At 49.3% G+C, this 19,733-nt stretch overlaps 1 protein-coding gene across 2 annotated transcripts in view; it reads left to right on the forward strand.

The window, feature by feature from the left end:
• The window catches only part of MSRA (methionine sulfoxide reductase A), a 334,877-nt gene extending 316,895 nt beyond the window's left edge, over nucleotides 1-17,982 (forward strand). For both annotated transcript variants that reach the window (XM_081269245.1, XM_081269244.1), the window contains one exon: nucleotides 17,197-17,982. In XM_081269245.1, coding sequence (XP_081125371.1) covers nucleotides 17,197-17,361 — 165 coding nt within the window. In that variant the 3' untranslated portion in view covers nucleotides 17,362-17,982. The remainder of the gene's footprint in view (nucleotides 1-17,196) is intronic.
• Nucleotides 17,983-19,733: the final 1,751 nt, after the last annotated feature.

The following is a 19,733-nucleotide window of genomic DNA, read 5'->3' on the forward strand; positions in this document are numbered from 1 at the left end:
GCCTGCACATTCCTCAGGTCCCCCACAGAGAGGTGGTGCCTGACACTCAGCTGGGTCTCCCTGCACCACTTGCTCCTTTTGTCTTTGAGGCAGGGGTTTCCCTCCTCTCTGAAGGCGTGGTCTGGGCTCCTTCCCTGCTGACTGCACATCTTCTTTGTGTTATTGTGATTGTGATAACCAGAGTTGGTACTTCACAGCGCAGAGGCTGATGGGAATCACTGCACCTTCTCGGCAGCCTCAGATCAGCTGCGGTCAGGTCAGGACAGGATGGAGTTAGGGATTTTTGAGGTCACTGCAGCTGAGCCTTGCAAGTGTCAAGGATGGACCGGGGGTGGGGGTGGGGATGGATTTGTGAGCCGTTCAGGATGCATTGTCCAAATTTGCCTGTGACCAGCTCGCTCTGCAATGGCAGACAGGAGAGCCGATGACAGTGTTGATGCCTACAGCTAGGGCCAGGGGGCTGATGGTGCTTGGGAGGGAGGAAGAGGGAGGAAGAGGATGGCTTCAGGCTTGGGTCACTGGGTCTTGTGTTCTGGGGATGGCAAGGTGAGTGGAGGATTCTGATTCTTTGGATGCCAGGAACTGGTACCAATTCTAAGAACTCTATCAGCGACCACGTCAGTCTTTGCGCCGTGCTAGCAATGCACAGTTTCTCTGAGCACATTAATTGGATGGCGAGGAAGAACCAATAGGTGGAAGCAGACTTCCAATTAACAAGCAGTCCACGAGCTACACGCTTCTGCATCAAATTCTGATTTTGTCCCAAGGCTGATCACAAGATCAGGAGCACAGCAGCAAAGCCCTGTTATCACAGAGAACTGGCCCCTGGCAGGAAACCAAGCCAGAGAAAGAGAGCACCACGTGTCTGGGAGGAATCCACAAAAATAGAGGTTCTCTGGGTGACTTGCTGGGACCTTCTTAGGCTATATCTTCATAGTGATGTTTAAACAGGAATACGTAATGGGATCATCCATCGTGTTAGGAAGATGTGAGTGAGGCTCCGTCCGCCCCTGTATCCACAGTCACACATCAGTGGGTCCAGCCAACTGCGGGTGGATGATGTAAACAACAATTGTGTCCATAGTGAGCGTGCCTAGACATTCTTCTTGTCATTATTCCCTCAACAACACACTTTGGCAGCTGTCTGCATGGTGTTCACACTGTGCTAGGGGTTACAAGCAATGCAGAGATGATTTCCAGTATGCCGGAGGATTGTGCCGGTTACATGCTGGGTTGTTTTATGTAAGGAACCGAGCGTCCTTGGAGTTGGGTATCTCGGGGATCCTGGACCCAGCCTTGTGCTGTCCCACAGTGGACGTGGAAGGCCTGCTAGTCCAGGCAAGTATGCTGAGTGGTTGAGAACATGGGCTCCAGGGTCAGACCACTTGGTGCCCATTTTGCACCCCTCTTTTCTGAGTAGCCCTTTACCAGGGGGCTGATGATACTTCCTTCATCAAACGGGGTCACTGGATACAGTTTTCTCCAGGCCAGCAGGACGGAGCGTGGCACAGAGCAACGCCTGAGCGCCAGTAGCTCTGGGTCCCTGCACTCCTTGTCTCTTGTCTCTGGGTACATGGCATGTTCAGTGGGGTCTAACAGAGGTCAGTGGAGATGTCCCTGCACAGACAGAGTCAGAGGAAAGCCATCACCCCTCAAACCTGCATCAGGCTCTTCCCATTGCCATCACTTGTGACATTGGAGGATGGGGAGCTTGGCCAGGTGTCCCCAATGCTGTGGCATGGAAAGCTAGCCCACAGGTTGTGTCTTCAAAGTACCACAAATGTCAGTGGCCTGTGAAAATCAAGCCACTCATTTGGGTGTGCGGGTGGAACTCAGGAAAGTTAGAACAAGGCTTTGGTTAGGTTCTTGGTTTCCACCTGTGCTGGGCACAACCTTCCCACCTTACAACCCCAGGTGACTTTCCACTGGCTTGGAAAGGTAAGAGCATCACAGAAATGACTAGCACCTTTGAACAGCCCTGCTAAAATAGACTCCATTGGATGCATTATTTCGAATATATCATTTCATCCATCACTCAAAATAGCGCTGAGAGGACTGGATCTCATTCCTGTTCTACAGGAGAAAGGGCCTCGGCTCCATGCCAGGTGCTCAAGGTCACGTGGTGGCCCAGCTCAGACCCTCTGGCCACCAACCTCTGTACAACATGAATTGCTTGAGCACCGCTGGAGCTAGCATAAGGGGTTTTCGACACTTAGAGGAGCACAGTGCTACGTGTTAAGTATATTGTGCTTCCAGAACTTCACTTCACGGGGATTTTTATTGTCTTATGCAGAAAGCATGCCAAGATGTGCAGATTTAAACTGTGTAATCAGCTTGTGTACTGGTTCTGAGCCTTGGTGATAGTGAAGATCACGCTTTGGCAAAGACCACTCGTGACCCATTTTGGATTCTCCCCACCTCCGCGCTGCCACTTCTGCACCTCTCCCCGCCTCCCTCCCGCCTTCCCTCCCATCCTTCCTCCTTTCAAAAAACAAACAAGACCAAAAAATGTCTGACGGCACTTCATTGTTAAGAAGTATAAACAGCCTGCCCAGGGCCAGGGCGCCCTCCGCCGCACCCCCACTCAGGCCCTGGGTCTTCTTTTTGGTACTGTACTGGCAATGGGAAGAACCCAAGAGGCCAGAGTCCTTCCATGATACCTGGTTACAAGTCGAGGTGCCCCTGCCTGGGACGAGAGAGTGCCTGCAGCTCTGACCACAGCAGCCAGGAGCCTCTCCTCTAGTCGGGTCCCACAGTCCCTTTCTGGGTGGGGCTGGCTGCACACAGGTCATCGCTGAGCTTCAGAAGACACCAAAGCTGCTGCCCCTGTTTCCGTAGCGCCGTCAGGGCTCTCAGCCGTGGGCTGGAGGCTGAATCATGACAGCAGTCTGTACCTTAAGTGCTCATGTCTAATTTTTCCTCCTATTTTTAGTTTCCTTGCATAATAATTAAAAGCCCTCGCCTGATAGCTCGAGGTTACCCGGATGGCCGCCCGAGGGAGGCTCTCTGCTGGCCAGCTGGCCAGCGCGTTCGCAGTGACAGATGTGGCCTACCCCAGGGCAGGGAGTTCTCAGAGGAGGTTTTGATTTCTTAATATTGAAATGAGCACAACGTTTGCTGTCTTAATCAGTGAGTTAAAGAGAAAAAAACACAATAAAGTTGCCAGGTTTCATTTTTGAATTTGGTATAAGAGGATTTTAACAAATTGTGATTGCTCTTCTAGTTACTGCAGAAAGTTCATTTTCCCTGTGTTCGGGAGACTCTGCCAGCAGTTGTGCAGCTAGACAGTTGAATTAGGGTTCAATGTCAGGGCCTTCCTGTGGACCCCACGCTTGTAGGAGGCATGTGCGATACACCCTGAGTGCTTTTCTCGCTGGACTGGCTTTGATCACATTTCATAAACTCAGAATACAGAAATATCCACTTAAAATTGCAGCTGACATCTTCTGACATAAACTGCCTTCTTTTGGAATATATGATATTTTAAAGAAGAGCTGTATTGAGGAATATTGTTAAATATTAATAAAGAAGGTATTTATTAATGGTAACAAATGACCTTTACAACATCAGAATGAAAATGTTTCAATCATTACTTGAGAAAATAATTAATTTTTTACTTAAAAAGCTGATATCTTTCATGTAGTCATTCTTAATGTACTTCTCAATTGATTCCAAATGTAACATTTTCATAAAACCAACAGCTGGTCAGTTGCTGGGGCTATGTACACTCGAGTCTGGTTCCCTGGTACTTGGTACAGTGCCTGAAGAGGACACAGTGAATGGTTCCTAAACTAAACTGAAAAAGAAAGTTGGCTTAAAAGCTTTGTGGGTGTATGCATCGTGTAATGTGGGTGTATGCATCGTGAAATGTGTGTACAGATACACAGAGAGGTAGACATAGATTCAGATATCATATATAATGTGAAATGCTGTGTTATATGTGTAGTGCCAAGAAGCTCCATGGGAGCATGCTGACTCTCACAGGGTTAGACATTTGAAATCAAAACATAATTTTGAAATATATAACAAAGTCTCAAAAATTCAACAATACAAAGCAGCCAATTGAAAAATGGACAGAAAATTTGAACAGACATTTCACCAAAGATACGTTAAAGACAAATAAGAACACTAAAAGATGCCCAGTGTCGTCCTTCACGATTAGGGAAAAGAACACTGAAGCTATCCTGAGATGCCATGATGCACGTTTAGGATAAATTACAAAATAGCGACAGTCCCAGTGCTGGTACCCCGTAGGGCAGTGTGAACCTCTCGTGCTGCTCGTAGGAAGGCAAAATGGCACCACCACTTTGGAAAACCACTTGGAAACTTCCTGCCAAGTTTACACACGTTTCCCCCTGTGACCCGGCACCTCCCTCCTAGACGTTTACCTAAGAGAAAGAAGACGTGTGCTCACAGACACCCAGTCCAGTGCTTGTGGCAGCCATATTCCTGGGAACCAAAACCACCTGGTGATGGATCAGCAACTGAGAAGCCCTGTGGTCCAGACAGCCAGACCCAGAGGCTGGTGCCTGGGCCTGCTGAGCACTTGTGCATTAAAGGCCCCGGGAGGCACAGAGGCTGCCCAGCCCGAGGACTTCCTAACCTTCTCTTGCCCCCTCCCGGCACAGATGGGCTCGCTCTAAGCTCCCTTCTCTGACTGAGGAAACATCTAAAAGATATGCATTTCTCTTAGGCCCCCTTCCTAGGAACTTCATCAAAGAGCAGGAAGGATTAGCCATAGAGAAGAGCCTCCAGGCCCCCAGCCCAGACCGACTTTCATGTCTTCCTCTAAGGGCAGATCCAAGGGCAGCCTGGGAGGCTGTGCCAGAAGGTGCTGCTGCTCAGGGTGGAGGTGGCTCCTGCCTCTGTCTAGGATTCCTGGCAGCCTCCCACAGCTGAGAGGAACTGTCCCAGGCTCGCTCATCTCTACTAAAAATCATTTACTATTCCTCCCTAAATGCCTGCCGCCCTGCTTCCCTCTCCCCTGGGAAGAGGGTGTTTAACTGTGACCCTTGCTTTCTTTGAGTGCCAGATTGTATATGGCTCCTGGGAACACGTGTCCATTGAATAATAAACCCAGTGCCTCCTTCTGGTGATCTGTGTCTTCAGCCGCCTCGTGGGTGGAGAACTCCCCCAGATCCTGCAGCCCCCGTCACTGACCATAAGGCAAGAAAGGAGCAGAGGCAAGGCAGAGTCTAAGAGCTGGAGCAGCCAGGTGTGCACTCCAACATGGCACGGCCCGCGGCAAGCTGATAGAGACCACCGTGGTCAGATCTGGAAAGGGACACAGAAGAAGGTCACTAAACGTCAACAGCCGCTGTAGACAACAATGACTACTTACTGTGGGAGAGAGTAACCTGATTTTAAACTGGCCACATTATATATTTAAAATGTCCAATCTTCAAGAAAATAAGATACAAAGCCCACAAAAGTACAACTTACTAGACAAAGACTTTAGGTTAGCTGTTATAAATAGGCTGAAAAAAAGGAGACCACATCTGAAGAATTAAAGGAAATATAAAAACAATATCTCACTAAATAAAGAATATCAATAAGGAGGTAGAAATTATAAGACAAAGAACTAAATAGAAATTCTGGAACTTAACAGAACTAAGTAGAAATTCAAAGGTGCAGTCTTTTTTTTTAAATCCACATTTTTTTATTGGTGCATTATAGTTTCACAAAATGATGGGATTTGTTTCATTTGAGTATATGCACATGATCGAACAATATAATTTGGCCAATATCCCTCCCCAGCACTTCCCCCTCCCTCTCCAGCACTTCCCCCCTCCCTCCCCAGCACTCCTCCCCTCCCTCCCCAGCACTTCCCCCTCCCTCCCCAGCACTCCTCCCCTCCCCCCCAGCACTTCCCCCTCCCCCCCAGCACTTCCCCCTCCCTCCCCACCTCAGGCCCTTGGCCCCTTCCTCTTCTGATCTCCCTTTGGTTTTCAGGAGATCTGTCCCCACCTTTCTTTTTCCTCTCCAGCTTATGCATATGAGAGAAAACACACAACCCTTGATCTTCTGAGTTCGACTTATTTTGCTTAACATAAGGGTGTCAAGTTCCATCCATTTTCCTGACATAATTTCAAATGACATAATTTCATTTTTTGTGGCTGAATAAAACTCCATTGTGTATATGAACCGCATTTTCTCTATTCATTCATCCCCTAATGGACACCAAGGCTGGTTCCATAGTTTGACTATTGTGAATTGTGCTGCTTTACACAGGGTAGGTATGCCTGTGTCAAGGTAGCATGACTATGATTCTTCAGGATAAATCTGAGGAGTGGCAGAGCTGGGTCATACCGTGGTTCACCACCTAGTCTTTGAGGACCCTCCGTGTCAATTTCCAGAGTGGTCGCACTAATTTACTATCCCAGCCACACTTTTAGACCCACAGTATGAACAGTCTTTTGTGCCAACAGCATAAGATGTTCCTTTTTCTCCACATCCTCTCCAGCATTCCTTATTGTTTGCATTCTTGATGACTGCCGCTCTGACTAGTGTGAGGTGAACTTTTGATTTGCATTTCCATAATTGCTAGAGATGTTGAACATTTTTTCATGTATTTGTTGGCCATTTGTATTTCTTCTTTTTTAAAAACATTTTTAACTGTAGTTGGACACAGTACCTTTATTTAATTTATTTATTTTTATGTGGTGCTGAGGATCGAACCCAGGGCCTCACACATGCTAGGCCCTGTTGAGCCACAACCCCAACCCCTGTGTTTCTTCTTTTGAGAAGTGTCTGTTTAATTTATTTGCCCATTTATTAATTGGGTTTTTTTTCACCTATTTAGTTTTTATTAATATTATTATTTTTAAATACACAACAGTGGAATGCATTACAATTCTTATTACACATATAGAGCATAATTTTTCATATCTCTGTATATAAAGTATGTTCATGCCAATTTATGCCATTATACATGTACTTTTTTTGCATTACAATTTTTAATACACATATATACCACAATTTTTCATATCTCTGTCTATAAGGTATTTTGACACCCAATTCAAGTCTTCACACATGCACTTTGTATAATGATTAATTTATTAATTGGGTTTAAAAAAAAATTTAGTTGTAAATAGATACAATAATTTTATTTTTATGTGGTGCTGAGGCTTGAACCCAGTGTCTCACACATGCTAGGCAAGTGGCACTTGCCCACCACTTAGCTACAACCCCAAACCTAATTGGGTTTTTAGGGGGGGTTTCTTTGGTGTTAAATTTTTTCAGTTCTTTATTTATTCTAGCTATTAATCCTCTGACTGAAGAGGAGCTAGTGATGACTTTCTCCCATTCTGTAGGTTCTCTTCACATTCCTAATCGTTTCCTTTGCTGTGCAGAAGCTTTTTAATTTGATGCCATCCATTTATTAACTCTTGGCATTATTTCCTGAGCCCTAGGGGTCCTATTGAGAAAGTCATTGCTACATGCTGAAGTGTTGACCCTACATTTTCTTCAAGGTGTTGCATAGTTTCTGGTCTAATCCGAGGCTTTGATGCATTTGGAGTTGATTTTTGTGCAGGCTGGGGGAAAGGGTCTAGTCCCCTCCTTCTACATGTGGATAACCAGTTGGCCCAGCACATTTGTTAAAAAGGGTATCTTTTCTCCAGGGCGTGTTTCTGGCACCTTTGTCAAGGATCACATGACCATGTCTGTGTGGTTCGTCCCCATGTCTTGCAGTCTGTACCTTTGGTCTATGTCTGTTTTATGCCAGGACCACACAGTTTTTGTTGCTGTAACTCTGTAGTCGAATTTGAAGTCAGGTATTGGGTGCCACCAGCACTGCCTTTTGGGCTTAGAATTGCTTAGGTTCTTTGGGGCTTTTACTCTTCCAGTGAATTTCAGGGCCATTTTTTCTAGTTCTGTGAAGAATGTCCTTGGTATCTTGATGGGGACTGCATTGAACTTGTATGTTGTTTTGGTAGTATGTCATTTTAACAATATTAATTCTGCCTATCTGAGCATGGAGAGCTTTTTGTCGTGTGTGTGTGTGTGTGTGTGTGTGTGTGTGTGTGTGTGTCTTCAATTTCTTTCTTCAATGTTTTTTTCTTTTAGTTTTCATTGTAGATATCATTCACCTCCCTGGGTAGATTTATTTGTAGGGTTACTTTTTGTTCTGTTTGGTTTTTGTTTTTGTTTTGAGGCTATTGTTAATGGGATTGTTTTTCTGATTTCTTTCTCAGCAGATTCATTGTTGGTATACAGGAAATCTGTTGATTTTTTTTTTAACTGCATCCCCCGTCCTTTTTATTTTTAATTTATTTTGAGACAGGTTCTCACTAAGTTGCTGAGGCTGGTCTCAAACTTTTGATCCTCCTGGCTCAGCCTCCCCAGTCACTGGGATTATAGGAGTGTGCCCCCCTGCCCTGCTACAAGCTGTGGATTTTTGTATGTTGATTTTGTAACCAGCCCCTTTCCTGAATTTTTATATTAGCGCTAGCATTTTTTTGGTGGAGATTTTTTGGATCTTCTAAGATGGGATCATATCGTCTGCAAATAGTGATAACTTAACTTCTTTCCTATTTTTATCCCTTTAATTTCCTTCTCTTGCCTAATTGCTTTGGCCAGAATTTCTAGCACTGTATTAAATAAGCGTGGTGAGAGTGGACATCCTTATCTTGTCCCATATTTTAAAGGAAATGCTTTCAGTTGTTCCCCATTCACTATGAGGTTGTCTTTGGGTTTTTCATCTATAGCCTTTATGATGTTGGGGTAGGTTCTTCCTGGCCCTAGTTTCTTCAATGTTTTTATCATGAATGGGTGCTGAATTTTATCAAAGGCTTTCTCAAAGAAAACTACCCTATAGGAGTTGTTAAATGGAAGAAAGAGCAAACTTGAAGATAAGATAGTGGAGATTATCAATCTGAGTAACAAAAAAGAAAAAGAATGAACAAAAAACAGTGATGGTTACACTGTAACTCTGAGAGTATGCTGTGTTAGTCAGGCTTCTGTCACTGTGACAAGATACCTGAGAGAATCAGCTTATACAGAGGAAAGGTTGATTTCTGCTCTCAGTGTCAGAGGTTTCAGTTGGCCTGGTGCTTTGGGGCCTGTGTCGAGGCAGCACACCACTGTGGGGGTGTGGCTGAGGAGCCTGCTCACCTCATGGCAGCACAGCTGGGAAGTGAAGAGAGAGAGGAGAAGGGGCTGGGGCCCAGTGTCCCCTCCGAGGCTCACCCCAGCCAGCTAACTTCTTCCCACTAGGCTCCACCCACCCCCTGAAAGTTCTGCCACCTCTCAATAGCACCATGGACCAAGCTTTCATCCCCTGGGCTTTTGGAGAGCATTCAAGATCCAAACTCAAGTAATACTAAAACCATTACCTTGTCAACTTTAAGAGGGCGAAATCTTCAGTTGTGAACTCTATGGTATGTAAACTCTATCTCAGTAAAATAATTATCTGTAAGGGGGGAAGGAACTCCATTAGAAAATGCTCTGGAAGACTAGAAGACTGGGCTCAAAGAGGGAAAGAGGTTTCCCAGGAGGACAGCCTCCTGACTTAACCTTCTCACTTTACAGCCGAGGAAGCTGAGGCCCGAATGGGTGAAACAAATTGCCCAGTGCTGTGACACACTGGTCAGGACTTTCCTTAAAGGTTCTTCAGCCTGGGGGATCCCAGTTCTCCTGAGATTGTTCTTAATTTGACACCAAAAGTCCCACATCCTGAGAAACCTTCTAGCACCATTGGCCACTCTGTGCACTGTTCAAATTGGAATCAGTCTTCTTTTCAGCCATCTGAGTTGCTGGGATTTGCACATAAATGAGAAATGGTGGCATTCAGAAAGGCTCCTGGGCTTTACTGAAGTCAACATTCTGAACTGAAGCAGCCAGCATGTTGCTTTCAGTTCTCCTGTTCGACCTTTTGGAATGAAGGATCTTCCCTTTTAATGAAATCTGCATTGAATCCCCAAGGTGAAACCTGGTGTCCTTGGCTTTTCTGAAAAGTGAAAAGTGGTTTTCCTTTGTGTACTAAATGCTAAGAATATAACAAAAACATAGGTTGCCGTTAATGGATCGCAGATATGAAAAAGCAGATTATAACCCCTCAGAGATACATGCAGAGAGGAAGGGGAGAGAGAGAGAGAGAGAGAGAGAGAGAGAGAAAGAGAGAGAGAAGGAGGGAGGGAGGGAGGGAGGGAGGGAGAGAGAGAGAGAGAGAGAGAGAGAGAGGAGGGAGGAAGAGAGATCCATTTCTCCTGCAACTAAAATCCATGAAAGTAAAATCCATGCAGGGAAAGTCATTTGAATTCTTCTTCACAGCCAGCAGACCTCAAAGGAAAGATCAAATCAAGAGAAACCAGCAGACCTTGAACGTGTGATTGATGTGAACCATCTTGTGGGTGGAGCGGCTCCCTAAGCCAGAACCAGAAGGTGGGGGCCCGTCTCAGCCACTGCACCCTGAGCCTGTTCCTCTGGCCTGTGCAGGAGGTCACAGCTCAGCCCTCCTCCTTTTGAGACCAAGGTCAGCCAGGCCCAGGCTAGCCTGGTGGGGTTCGAGGTAGGCAAGTCTTCGTGCACCCCCTGTGCTTGGAATTTGAAAGGTGTGGGAGACAGAGATGAAGGTGGCCGGGTGGCTGCCTCCTTACCCTGTCCCCACCGCAGCTCAGGCAGCCTTGCAGACCTGGCTGTGGGCGAGCAGGTGAGCCCCTGGACACCTGCCACCTTGGCCTGGGAGCAGGCGGCCCCTCCCGTCCCATGAAGTGCTCCTTCATCCACTGTGATCACGGGCATGGAAGACAAAGAGCACCCAGCTGGTCCTCCCTGGGTGGGGCACTGAAGACCTCTTCCCGCTCCTGGAGCCCCCTCCTGTCCTGTCTGCTGGGTTCTCGCCCTGCCGCCCCGTTTCACTTATTCTCGGCAGTACCAGAACTTGCCCCCCGCCCCCCAGGCCTGCCAGCTCTCCTCAGCCAGCCAGGCTACCCCCTGACCTCCCCAGGCTTGGTTGTGGAGCCCCTGAGCTCAGAACTTGCCCTTCATGACGGAAGTCCACCCCGGGAGAGCCCAGGTTCACTCCCACCTCCTCTGGAGACATCTTTCCAGCTGGATAAGCCTGGCCTTCCTCCAGCCCCTCAACGGACTCTCTTTGCACTTTCCACATTCTAGAACATTCCTTCCACAGTGGATATTCAGATTCGTGGAAGTCCAGTCTCCTCCAATGAAGTCTGTCCTCTTCAGGGACAGGGGTAGGGAGTGTTGGGTGGGACCAATGGAAGAAACAAAATGTCTTTGTGAGGCTCTGCTCCCTGGTTGTCATTGTCCTTTCCTAGGCCCAGGGTGACTGAGCATCACTAGTGGGTACTTTGCTGCTCACTGTGGCAAGGAGAAAAGCTCAACTGATGCCTCACGGCCTCTGCCCAGAGACCACCCGGGTCACTCCACTCGCAGCTTGTTGGCCAGAGCCACTCACATGGGCAACATGACCTCGAGGGGGAGGGGGAGAGAATTTGGGGACCACCACTAGGATCTTCCACACCTGTCCCATAGGGCAGAGTGTGTCCAATTGTAACACACGAGGCCCCCTGCAGATCTTTTAAAATACCAATTCAGACTCAGTGGGTCTAGAGGGGGACTCGGATTTTGCATTTCAAGCAAGCTGTTGCCACTGTCTGTCAGCACGCTAAGGAGCCAGGGTGGCGCTTCAGAGCCTTCTTGGTTAGGAGGGCATCCTGAGCCCCATCCTTCCTCCCCTCTACGGAGACAAAGCTCAGCCAGCAGCTCTGTCATTTTGCGTTGCAAACCAAGAGAAATAGGCTGGCGGCTCAGAAAGACCTGTGCTTTACCTTCAGCGAGCAGGGGACACAGAGGAATAGATAATAAAAGCCATTAACTGTGTGAGGGGACTGCAGTCTGGGGAAGGCAGAGCACAGGAACATTGCAGTCCTTCTGAGAAGCCAGCTCCTTCTGTCTAGAGGCCATCATTTGCATAAGCAGTTCTTTTAAATGGACCAAATTAGATCTGAATGTGTCACCTCCTTCTCTACTTTCCCTCCCACCAGTTGGCAAGGCTGGGACAGGTCAGTGCACTCTGCCTGGGCTTCGCAGGGGCATCAGCCCTGCTAAGCATTCTCTGTCACTGTCACATTGGTGGAGGAGCTTTGCCCTCCTTGCTTCAGCCAAGGATAAGTGACTCCCGGGGGCGATTCCACTCTTCCAGAGCCAGGAGCTGTGTGTCTAGAGTCCACCTGGCGTTGCTGACGAGCGACTGGTCCATCTCCTGTGACTGGCTGGGCCACTGTGGGCAGTGATCCAGGCTGGAGGCTGTTCCTGCCCACGCCACACCAAACCAGACAGCAGAAGCCTCTGCTCAGCTCCGAATGGATGGCGTTTTCCTTTCTAGTGGTTTTATTTAAAAGTCATGCCAGACATTTCATATCCTGTCACAGAAATTTTGATGGATGGCCATCTGGTCAGCCGGAAGTGAGCAACACTGCTGACTAGGCATCAATACTGGCTGAGCTTACTAAGCCTCCATGGGGCGTTTGTAACATGTGGCGCCATGTTGGTGTGTGCTCTGGGCAGAGGTGCAGCGTGAAATTTGGTAGGATCAGACCTAAAGGCACTAAGGTGGTGTCTCAGTTCAGAAGGGAAAGGTAGAAGCCAACAAGACGTGCCAGGTAGGAGCTCCCTGCTGGCACGAGGGGCCGACCGTGGAGTGGCTCTGCGTCCCTGTGTCCTGTCCTGTAACATAGAGCTGGCTGGCTCCCAGACGGTTTCAGATTGAACTCTTTGAATCAAACCCCAGTTTCTTATGGGCTCATTATCATAAATTAAACTTCTAGGAAAATAACTTCTAACAATTGGAGTGCTCTAAAAATTATCACAAAATAAAATGAAATATATTTTACAAATAATAACACACAAACCTAACACTTGAGCCTGAATTCTTTGGGTGGATAAAGGAGATGGAATTTGCTTGAATTAGACTTCATGAGGCTTTCAAAAATAGTCTGCAAAGGTGTGAACTGTTCTTTCTTTCCCGGCGTCTTTCCCTGTAGCAAGCACAGCCACCTCTCCTTGCTAAAGGGCCTTCTAAGTGTGATCAGGGTCATCTGCCTTGAAGGTGGTCACTGCTGATGGGATATGCCCTGGGAGTGGTGGCTGCTGGGAATGGGCAGTAGCCATGATGTCTTCGAACTTGGCAGCCCTGTCTCAGGCTCTGGATCCTGGGCTGTGGAGAACTCCAGAGGCTCACAGAGTCCTTTGAAATGATAAGCAAATGTTTTGATTGTGACCTTCCTATGGGAGGAGCATGCGCAGTGTTCACCGGATTCTCCCCAGGTGTCGGAGCCGCTCTGGACACTCCCTTAAGTCCTGAGCAAGAGATACTGAACAATTATTGTGACCCACAATAACTTGCTGTACCTCCACTCGGTAATGAGGCTGGCTCCAGGAGTAGGCGTCACCTCGTGGGGTTGAGTTACAACTGTTCCTTTGTGATCCTACCCCTTGCCTCATTTGAATGGCTTCTCCCCAGTAAAACCGGGTTCAAGGTGTGCTCCTTCCTCTTTCTCGCCCACCTTGCCTCCTCTGTGGGACCTGGGTCAGAGGAGCTGTCACAGAACCCCAAGAAAAAGGTATTTCTCTGTCTTTGTGTGATGATTTTGTGCCAGCCCAGTGCACCTGGAGTGACCCTGACTGGTTTAGTTGTGTGTCAAACACCCAGATGTTAAGCACCACTAATGTGTATTCAAATTTCTTCATCCCACATCTTCTGAAAAGGGAAAGGTATGTGTAGGTCAGGCCACGGGTGAGGTTGAGTGTGTTTCACGCACATCCTCATGAGCACTGATGCACATGCCCGTGGTGCACTCGTGTGCAGTATGCATGTACATGCCCTCTGTCCCACACACATGCATGCATGTGGCACATGGACATCTCAGAGCCAGCACCCTGGCCTCGCTCCTAGTTCCCACTCCACAGAATTCCAGCACAACTTTGCTGTGGATTCAAATCCACCATCTCCACTCTGGCATGCTCAGTTCCCTGGGGCTTACTCCCCTCCCCAGCCCCATTTTAGGGATGGCCTGTGTGTGAGAAGGAGCATGGAATCCAGAGCCCCACAGGCCTGGATCCTTATCCCAACCCACCACTAACTCTTAGCACGTGAACTTGAGCAAGGTTCTTAACTGCTTTTGTTTCTTCCTGGGTAAAGTCAGAAGAGTGACCCTGCCCCACAGGATTGCTAGCACAATGAAATGGGAAAATGAAAGAAAAGGAGCCTGCGTCTGGCACCGGCCACGCCAGGGGCCAAGCCAGGGGCCAAGCCAGGGCCCTGCAAACCCCTGAGCCCAGCACCTTTGCTGTCAACTCTGCCCTCCTGAGGCTCTAGCTGGTCTTCTGGCCTCTGCTGGGCCCAGGAGATGTTTGGGAAGTCTTGGGGAATCCAGTGTTTGGAAGGCCAGTAGCCCTGGGAGGGGGTGGGAGACGGTCCGCTCTCTTGCTGTTGGAGGAGCTCTGGGTTCGAGTTCCGCCTTCTTCAGGTGTCTGTGGGATCAGCTGAGGTCAGGAAGAGAAACCAGCAGAGCATGGGTGGGAGCTTCGGCCTTCTTTAGAGGATCAGCATCTTAACCCGAGGCTCTAGATACCAAGAGCCAGGAGGCACCTAAGTGTTGTGGGTGTGCTTGTCGCGTTCCTGTGTGTTGACAGCCCAAAAGATCCATGGAAAGCAAAAGCCTGCAGACCATTGTTTCAGGGTAAGAGGGAGAAACGGGTGGGGAAGAGTCCTGGGAGAGGCGGAGCAGGGGTGCGGCTGGGCCCACCCCCGCTGCCTGGCGACAGCTCCTGGCTTGGGGCGGCTCCGGGATCCGAGCGCAGCGCCTGCCACCCCGCGGCCGTGCGCTGGAGCTGCAGCCGCGGGTGCGGGCCTCCCTGCAGCCCGCCAGCTCCGGTGGGGACTTCCGGAGCCCTGAGGCCTGACCAGGCCGCCGCCCTGGGTCCTGCCTGCCCCGAGGTCCGGGAAGAGCAGCCGGTAGACCCCTGCGGGCTGTGTCAAGACACCTGGGCCCACCCGGGCGGGTCGACGCGGAGGGTAAAGACCAGGAAGGGGCGGTCCGGAGGACCCTTCAGAACCGGTCCGTTGTGTGACAGCACAGGGCAGGAGGTGAACCAGGCCAGTCAGCCGGCAGCAGGGGAACCAGCACCCTCACTTCTGGTCTGAAGACCCCGGGAGAACTCCACTTGCCAGAAACCTTGAGTCCTTGAGATGGAATCTTTTATTGGTATCTGGTTACAGCTGCAGAGAGATTATTTTAAATCCATCAGTTCTCTTCTTCTCTTAACCCGCCTTGGGCCACCCATGTTGAGTCCTGAACTTCGCTTTTTCTTTTCAAGCTCTCTGCTGCCTGATGCAGCAAACACTCCCCACAGTTCTCCTGCCCATCATATTCCCCAGAAAACTCCATTCACACAGCCACCATGTCCGAAAGGCTTTCCTTCACAGGAACTACTAGTGGCCACTGTGGGGCCTGTGCTGGTTACCACTCACAGGGAGGTCACTCCTGACTACGGATCTAACCTGCCAGTCCCCCACTCTCAGGTCTCATCCTCCTGGGGTTCTGTTTCCTGAAAACAGTCTGGCACCAAATGCCAATTAGCCAGGATTCAGTCATGGAAACAGAAAAGTTCAGTTAGTTCAAGCAGGATGGATTTGGTACAGGGGATTTGGTGTTTACAGAATCATTGCAAGTGAAGGTCCAGAAAAACATCTTTAGATTTCAAGATGCCAAGAGTTTACAGAAATCTCCAGAACTCAGTGCCCAATGACTTGAATGGCCTGCGGCCTGGGAATGGTGGGAAGCAGGAGAGCTGGCAGAGTCGCGGGTGTGTGCTCCACACAGAGCCGTCACCATCCTCACTGTGGCACTTGGCAAGTAATGGTCTCTCCTCGTGTTGAGATTCCATGTGGGGTTCCTCTCGCTGGTGGCATCAAAGGTGGGCCATTGCTATAGGTAGAATTTGAGAAATGTGGTCCCCAAGCTCCACCTCTGCAGTCCCAATCCACACTGAGGGCGTCAAGGATTCAAGGCACAATATCTGACATGCACTTTTAATACAGGAGGTAATAATAGGACTTCATTCCTAGGGCTGTTGTGAAGCTAAAATTAACATGTGTGAAGTCTTTGCCCAGGGCACCGCATCTGGGAAACCCTCAATAAGAAGTAAAAACTGACATTAGACTGCTCCTTATTCTCATCTCTAGCCCCTGCAAGAACGCTGGTTGTTTCTGGACTGTCTGGTCCAATAGCCAGCCTTGGCAAGGACCTGTTCCGTGCCACTCCTGGCCTGCGTGGCTGTGGGATCATGAGTCTGCCTCATTCCGGCTCAGAGGGTTGAGCAGAGATTCTGGAGAAAGGCTGGGTTCTCAGGACGCCCACCGACATGGTGCCTACCGACATTGGGTTCCCTGTGCGGGCAGGTTTGAGGATTTCATCTCAGATGGTCAGCGCCTCATGAAAGCACAGGTCCCTAGCTTGACTTGGCAGCTCTGTGCCAATGGAGTCAGTTCCTGGGGTTGAGTCTCTGAAGCCTTGTGCTCAGACACCCCCTGCAACCAGGAAGAATCAGGGCACAGCTGAAATCCAAAAGGAAAAGTAAGGCTGGAGTCTGTGAGGAGTGTTTCCTAATCCGTCTCCTGCCCCAAATAACTCTGTTCTTTCCCCTCAACTGTAGTGACAGGTTTTCTTCCCTAGTAGCAGATGCCACTGAGACTTAAACTGGGTCACAGAGGGCAGCGATGGCTGACACAGGCCCTCAGGTCATGTCCTCCCCTGATCTGACTCCCCTGCCCTCCTGGCCTGGAGCTCAGAGAACAGACCCCACAGGTACTGAGCTCCCAGGGCACCTGAGCAGGGGTCCTGCTCCCAGGAACTGCAGAGTGGAGACATTCTGTGCCACTGTCTGAGGGTGTGTGGAGCCTGTCCCTGGGCTGAGAGCAGAGGGGCAGCAATGGGGCAGGGGTAGAGCATAAATCCCAAAGTCAAAAAACCTAATTTCCGCCTGATTTCAAATTCCAGTCCACTGAGGTAGAACAGATACGTGTCCACCCAGAATCATCCATCTGGGAAGGGCCCTGCCAGAGCATGACCTCGCCCCCAGCCACTTCCTCCTGCACCTCAGCCCTCCTCTTCCAGGATGCCTGTGTTCCGCATTGTCCTGAGGTCTCTCTCTCTCTCTCTCCCCCCACAGGTTCTTTCAAAGCATGGCTTCAACCAGATCACCACTGACATCCGGGAGGGACAGACTTTCTACTATGCGGAAGACTACCACCAGCAGTACCTAAGCAAGAACCCGAATGGCTACTGTGGCCTTGGGGGCACCGGGGTTTCCTGTCCATTGGGTATTAAAAAGTGATTTCTCCCTTCCTGGTGGATCCCAGGGGTTCCAACAAAAATCCCTTCACTGAATGGGGTCATGCCTCTGTGATTCACATTAGTGGCTTTCTGAAGTGCACGTAGCGTAGCGCAAAAGCATTGTACCAAAATCCAGTTTTTAATTGAGGTTTAATTCACAGGATGTGAAATGGCAAGTTGATAAAACGTAATTTGTCCAGGAAGTTAGGGTGGAAGTAAGTTATCTGTGAGATTTTCTGGGTTGTTTGGGATCTCAGTGGAGATGATGAACACCCTCAGACCCTGGGTCCACCCTTTCTGGGCACCTGCCATGGGAGACAAGGGGTGAAGCTGGGAGATAGCTGGACAGGGCTCAGGGAGCTGGGAATCCTTGATCTGTGTCTGTGACTCCTCACACGCCCTCCTGTCCCCCAGTGCCTTACAGTTTGCAAACATTTACAGCCTCAATAGCTCACTCCTGAAATGCTTTGCTCTGCAGAACCGAGACATGTACAGGAGGCCTTCTCTCACTCCTCAGCTGTCTTTGTGCAGAGAAAGATGTGCGTTAGCTTGATGAGCTTAATGCTTTGCTTACAGCTATGAGAAACGCTTGTTCTAATAAAAATCTACAAGTTCACTGATACCAACTGCCCTGTGCCTCATCCATCTTTCCCCTGTTTAGGAGGATATTTGTAAGCACTTCGAAATAGATTAACAAGCTGTAAGAGAGCTCTGAGATAAGACGCCTCATAATCATTTTCTCCCAAATGGAAAATATTATGATTGAAATTTTTGGAAAACATGCCCACCTCCAGCTCCTTGCAACTGCAGTAGTAATAGCTGCTTCTCAGGTGCCTGTCACATCTATCACGCCAGGGATACTAGAGCTGGAGAGCAGACACCTCAATCCCCGCCTTGCAGAACCTTCTGTCTGGACAAGGAGTTGGGGCCACAGGCTGTGAACATGTAAACAAGTGGATCAGTAAGTGGATTTCAGGTCCTGAGAGAAGTCATGAAGACAAGAGGAATGAGCCGGGAGCTGGGCCTAGGCGTGGGTTCAGGGCTGTCTCTGCTGGGCAGTGAGCTTGGGAGCAGAATGTCCCGAGCCCTGTGGTGGCCTGCAGGCAGCAGCTGGCCAAGAGCACTCACGGGGCAGTCGTACCGGTGACTGTCAGCACCCTCTTCTGTGCACACTTTAGCTGCTTGGAGGAAAGGCTTTCCAAACAGAAGGACCTGGGAGTACAAATGGCCCAGGCCAGGGAGGAGTGAAGAAAGAAAGGTCAGTGGGCTCAGGTGATGTGCAGGAGGAGGGTCCCAACGAGAGCTCAGCGGTGCCTAGACCTAGAGGACCTTCTCAGGACGCTGGCTCGAGCTCTTCATTGATTTGAGCAGCTGCTGCAGAGATTCAAGCACTTCTTCAGGTGATGGAATTGGTGGTGGTGCAATTACTTGTGAAAGAGCAGGTGTGGGGTGAGGAGGAGTCAATGAATCACTCAGCTTAGGCCACACAAAGTTGAAGCACTTCTTGGCATCCTCGTGGAGACGGGGAGGAAGGAAGCTTGTGATTCGGGTCTAGAACCTGGAAGGAATCTAAAATGAGAAATCTCAGTGTCATCAGCCTAGAAATGGCATTCGAAGCCATGGAGCCTGTAGAGATCATTTAGGGAGGGAATGGATAGCCAGAGGGAGTCTGAGCATTGAGTGCAGGGCCCTAAGGCATCCTGGGTCTGGTCACAGGAGGAACAAAAGAACTTGGAACATTGCAGCTGAGACTGGCCTTGGAGGAAGTTGCTGTCCCAGGGCAAGGTAGGCGTGTGTTGCATCGAAGTCTGCAGCAGACCTAAGACCAGTGACCATGATCAGAACAAAGCAGGAAAGTACGTAATAAGGAGACCAGGTCTTTTGAGCAAGGACCTCAAAACATTCAAGATTCAGGGAATCTTTCATCAGCATTTTGCAGAAGGAACTGGGATCTTCTACAAAATGATTCCAAAAATGCACCTGTCCAGGCCTTCTCAGAATTGTGGTGGATTCTCAAAGCTGATGCTGGTCTTGGGAAACCGCCATGTCACCAGGGCCCACTGGTCAGAGTGGGGTGGGAGATGGGTCTTGTTCCAAGTCTGTCTCACACAGACCAGGGAGTCTGAATCACAGGATGGAAGGTGTCTCGCCACTCCCAGACTGCATCTGTGTGTCCGCCAAGTTCCAGCTTCTGTGAACTTGCCACTTTAACACCTACCCGACATGCATGTGCTGGACACGCCTGGTTCTGGACAACCCAGTCACCCACCTGCATCTCCGTGCCTTGACCCCTCACCCCACTGCTCCTTGGAGGAGTCCTTCTCCTGAGGGTGTTTCCAGAGAAAACAAACCAGCCCAGAGCTCACATCCCAG

This window comes from Spermophilus citellus, assembly GCF_964194105.1.
Source record: "Spermophilus citellus genome assembly, chromosome: 16".
In the NCBI taxonomy this organism is placed as follows: domain Eukaryota; kingdom Metazoa; phylum Chordata; class Mammalia; order Rodentia; family Sciuridae; genus Spermophilus; species Spermophilus citellus.